The following is a 1994-nucleotide window of genomic DNA, read 5'->3' as shown; positions in this document are numbered from 1 at the left end:
GCCGAAGCCCGCCTCGAAACACCATTCCCGTAGTTGCCAGTATTTAACAGAGCAGTAAAACTTAAATGGGTTAGCTAGCCTTCCATCATTGACTTTCACCCTGGACACTTTCTCCAGATTTAAATTAAATCATGAACAGAGATGGCCAAAACAATAAACTTTACTATTGGTATGGTAGCATGATGTATAAGGTATGAAAAGGGGGCAAGCAACCAGAATCTCTAGAAACAAAGACTTAATTGTTCATGTTTGGTTGAATCTGCCATATGCTGCCTTTTCAGTGCAATATTCTCATGATTTTTAAAAAAGTGCTGTGCCTTGAGTGCCCATGCCATTAGTTAAACAGTATGCCAGCCACATCAGCTCATTTTAGCCAGTTTTATGAAAGCAGCTGTAATTTTTAGGCCCCTCCCTTGGGGTCTCTAATGTAGGCATATTTATTTTCAATTCATCACAAAGAGAAAGTGCAAGAAAAATTAGTCTTTGAAAATCAGTTTACTGTCATCTGAAACCGTAATGAGGTCTAAAATACCTTAATAATAGAGTTTTTGTGTAAGTTTGCTAAAGGACAGAGTTAAGGTTGTCTGCGAATGCTAATTAAGTATTTGCATGCATTAACATTCTTACCTTTCTTTTGAGCTTAACCTTCCCTCTGAATTTCTTGAATATGTTAATTTTTGTTTGGGGATGCTTACAGGAACCCTGTAATGAAGGGCAATCCAACTCACAACCTGTGAAGCACATGTGACCTTCAGTTGCATCTCCCAGAGTCACACTGTGAGGTGTTAGGGGTGGGGTTCTCTCCCTTGCAACATATGGCTGGTGCAGGATGCTGCCCCCAGTCACAGGGAAGTTGGACAACTGGGTTGTAAAGCATTTTACCCTAAATTGCTGATGAGCACTCTTAGGTTTAACTTCATCTGAATGCATTTTTGATACACACACACTGCATCCATGTGCCTGTGCAGACATATGCAAATATTTTTAATGGCTGATTAACACATAGATATGTAGTAAGTGATATACAGTTAGCCTCCTAATGCCCTTTCTTTATTGTTCCTCCTAGTTCCAGCCTCTGTCCGGGAATTATCTGCCAATAATGCCTACAGCAGTCATTCCTTATTAGTAACTTGGCAGAGTGCTGGTGGTGTGGCTGAAAGATATGATATTCTTCTCTTAAATGAGCAAGGGACCATACTGAGCAACAGATCGGAGCCAGCTACTGCTAAACAACACAAGTTTGAAGACTTAGTCCCAGGCAAGAAGTACAAAATACAAGTTTTGACAGTCAGTGGTGGGCTGTTCAGTAGAAGAACAGACACTGTTGGCCAAACAGGTAATAAAATATTTCAGTTTTATTATGGTACCTGCAATTAGATATGGTATAAATGTATGAATCATCCTTATTTCCTGTCATTAAAAAACCTCTAAACCAATCTCTTGATATCTGTGCATTATGTCTGATTTAATATATGAATGTGATTTTTTTTTTACAAAAAAAAATAATAATAATAATGATGGAGTCTCCAGGTCATGGTACATTGTATATTAAAGCAGAATGCTAATGAGTGCCACTCTCAGCAAATTTATTATAAAAGTACCTGGATCCTTTCTGTTATCTAGCCTTGAATTCAATTCGAATTCTTAGCCCAGTGTTCAATGTGTATGTATTTCAGGCACCTCTGAACTTTGGGCCAGACCTTGCAGTCTTCACTAAGGCAGCTCTTCATTATGGAAGTAAATGGGGAGTTTTGCCTGAGTACAGACTGGAGAATTAGACCCACTGTGTAATATGTAAGGATACTGGTTTTCTCTGATTTAAAAATATCCCCAATTTTTGGTTAAAAAAAAGTAACCCCAAATCCACATTTTCCCATGATTAAAATGAAACACCACTAAATATATAGGGTTACATTTTTTTAACCAAAAATTGGGGATTTTTTTTAAATCAGAGAAAACCAGGATCCCTCGTAATATGCATAGGTCATTATTGC

General features: G+C 37.9%; 1 protein-coding gene across 2 annotated transcripts in view; it reads left to right on the top strand.

Moving 5' to 3' along the window:
* Positions 1-1994, top strand: part of PTPRB (protein tyrosine phosphatase, receptor type B) — a 111927-nt gene that overhangs the window by 61258 nt on the left and 48675 nt on the right. For both annotated transcript variants that reach the window (XM_019514729.1, XM_019514728.1), the window contains exon 15: positions 1067-1336. In XM_019514729.1, the coding sequence (XP_019370274.1) occupies positions 1067-1336 (270 nt within the window). The remainder of the gene's footprint in view (positions 1-1066; positions 1337-1994) is intronic.

Source organism: Gavialis gangeticus, unplaced genomic scaffold (genome assembly GCF_001723915.1).
Source record: "Gavialis gangeticus isolate Ggan-Ray unplaced genomic scaffold, GavGan_comp1, whole genome shotgun sequence".
NCBI lineage: Eukaryota > Metazoa > Chordata > Crocodylia > Gavialidae > Gavialis > Gavialis gangeticus.
The sequence above is the reverse complement of the archived record's forward strand: the minus strand, read 5'-3'. Positions and strand labels throughout refer to the sequence as shown.